At 45.2% G+C, this 2,216-nt stretch overlaps 1 protein-coding gene across 1 annotated transcript; it reads left to right on the forward strand.

Annotated features, from left to right (window-relative positions):
* Positions 1 to 40: 40 nt before the first annotated feature.
* LOC118732475 (titin-like) lies at positions 41 to 2,207 on the forward strand (the record flags this gene model as incomplete). Its single annotated transcript, XM_036461603.1, has 1 exon — positions 41 to 2,207. A coding segment is annotated over exon 1 (2,167 nt), but the record flags the coding sequence as incomplete, so codon positions are not given.
* Positions 2,208 to 2,216: the final 9 nt, after the last annotated feature.

The following is a 2,216-nucleotide window of genomic DNA, read 5'->3' on the forward strand; positions in this document are numbered from 1 at the left end:
AGAAACTCCTGTGGAAGAATCACCCGAAGAAGTGAAAGAAATGCCGGAAGAGGTTCGTATTGTTGAAACCATCTCTGAAGACGGCAAACCGAAGAAGAAGAAGATCCGTACGCGTGTCATCAAGAAGGTAAAGGGTGACAAACAAGAGGTCACCAAGATCGAAACCGTCGAAGAAGATGACAAACAGCCAGAAACAACTGTCACATTTGAAGAAATTCCTATCGAGGAAGCTCCCGAACAAGTCAGAGAACTGCCGGAAGAGGTTCGTATTGTTGAAACCATCTCTGAAGACGGCAAACCCAAGAAGAAAAAGATCCGTACTCGTGTCATCAAGAAGGTAAAGGGTGACAAACAAGAGGTCACGAAGATCGAAACCGTCGAAGAAGATGACAAACAGCCCGAGACAACTGTCACAGTTGAAGAAACTCCTGTCGAAGAATCACCAGAAGAAGTGAAAGAAATGCCGGAAGAGGTTCGTATTGTTGAAACCATCTCTGAAGACGGCAAACCCAAGAAGAAGAAGATCCGTACTCGTGTCATCAAGAAGGTGAAGGGTGGAAAACAAGAGGTCACGAAAATCGAAACTGTCGAAGAAGATGACAAACAGCCCGAGACAACTGTCACAATTGAAGAAACTCCTATCGAGGAAGCTCCCGAACAAGTCAGAGAAATGCCGGAAGAGGTTCATATTGTTGAAACTATCTCTGAAGACGGCAAGCCAAAGAAGAAGAAGATCCGTACTCGTGTCATCAAGAAGGTAAAGGGTGACAAACAAGAGGTCACGAAGATCGAAACCGTCGAAGAAGATGACAAACAGCCCGAAACAACTGTCACAGTTGAAGAAACTCCTGTCGAGGAAGCTCCCGAACAAGTCAGAGAAATGCCGGAAGAGGTTCGTATTGTTGAAACCATCTCTGAAGACGGCAAACCAAAGAAGAAGAAGGTCCGTACTCGTGTCATCAAAAAGGTAAAGGGTGACAAACAAGAGGTCACGAAGATCGAAACCGTCGAAGAAGATGACAAACAGCCCAAAACAACTGTAACAGTTGAAGAAACTCCTGTTGAGGAAGCTCCCGAACAAGTTAGAGAAATGCCGGAAGAGGTTCATATTGTTGAAACCATCTCTGAAGATGGCAAACCAAAGAAGAAGAAGATCCGTACTCGTGTCATCAAGAAGGTAACGGGTGACAAACAAGAGGTCACGAAGATCGAAACCGTCGAAGAAGATGACAAACAGCCCGAGACAACTGTCACAGTTGTAGAAACTCCTGTCGCAGAACCACCAGAAGAAGTGGAAGAAATGCCGGAAGAGGTTCGTATTGTTGAAACCATCTCTGAAGACGGCAAACCCAAGAAGAAGAAGATCCGTACTCGTGCCATCAAGAAGGTGAAGGGTGGCAAACAAGAGTTCACGAAGATCGAAACCGTCGAAGAAGATGATAAACATCCCGAGACAACTGTCACAGTTGAAGAAACTCCTGTCGAAGAATCACCAGAAGAAGTGAAAGAAATGCCAGAAGAGGTTCGTATTGTTGAAACCATCTCTGAAGACGGCAAACCAAAGAAGAAGAAGATCCGTACTCGTGTCATCAAGAAGGTAAAGGGTGACAAACAAGAGGTCACGAAGATCGAAACCGTCGAAGAAGATGACAAACAGCCCGAAACGACTGTAACAGTTGAAGAAACTCCTATCGAGGAAGCTCCCGAACAAGTCAGAGAAATGCCGGAAGAGGTTCGTATTGTTGAAACCATCTCTGAAGACGGCAAACCCAAGAAGAAGAAGATCCGTACTCGTGTCATCAAGAAGGTGAAGGGTGGCAAACAAGAGGTCACGAAGATCGAAACCGTCGAAGAAGATGATAAACAGCCCGAAACAACTGTCACAGTTGTAGAAACTCCTGTGGAAGAATCACCCGAAGAAGTGAAAGAAATGCCAGAAGAGGTTCGTATTGTTGAAACCATCTCTGAAGACGGCAAACCCAAGAAGAAAAAGATCCGTACTCGTGTCATCAAGAAGGTAAAGGGTGACAAACAAGAGGTCACGAAGATCGAAACCGTCGAAGAAGATGACAAACAGCCCGAGACAACTGTCACAGTTGAAGAAACTCCTGTGGAAGAATCACCCGAACAAGTCAGAGAAATGCCGGAAGAGGTTCATATTGTTGAAAGCATCTCTGAAGATGGCAAACCAAAGAAGAAGAAGATCCGTACTCGTG

Source organism: Rhagoletis pomonella, unplaced genomic scaffold (genome assembly GCF_013731165.1).
Source record: "Rhagoletis pomonella isolate Grant_MI unplaced genomic scaffold, Rhpom_1.0 Rhpom_scaffold_20789, whole genome shotgun sequence".
NCBI lineage: Eukaryota > Metazoa > Arthropoda > Insecta > Diptera > Tephritidae > Rhagoletis > Rhagoletis pomonella.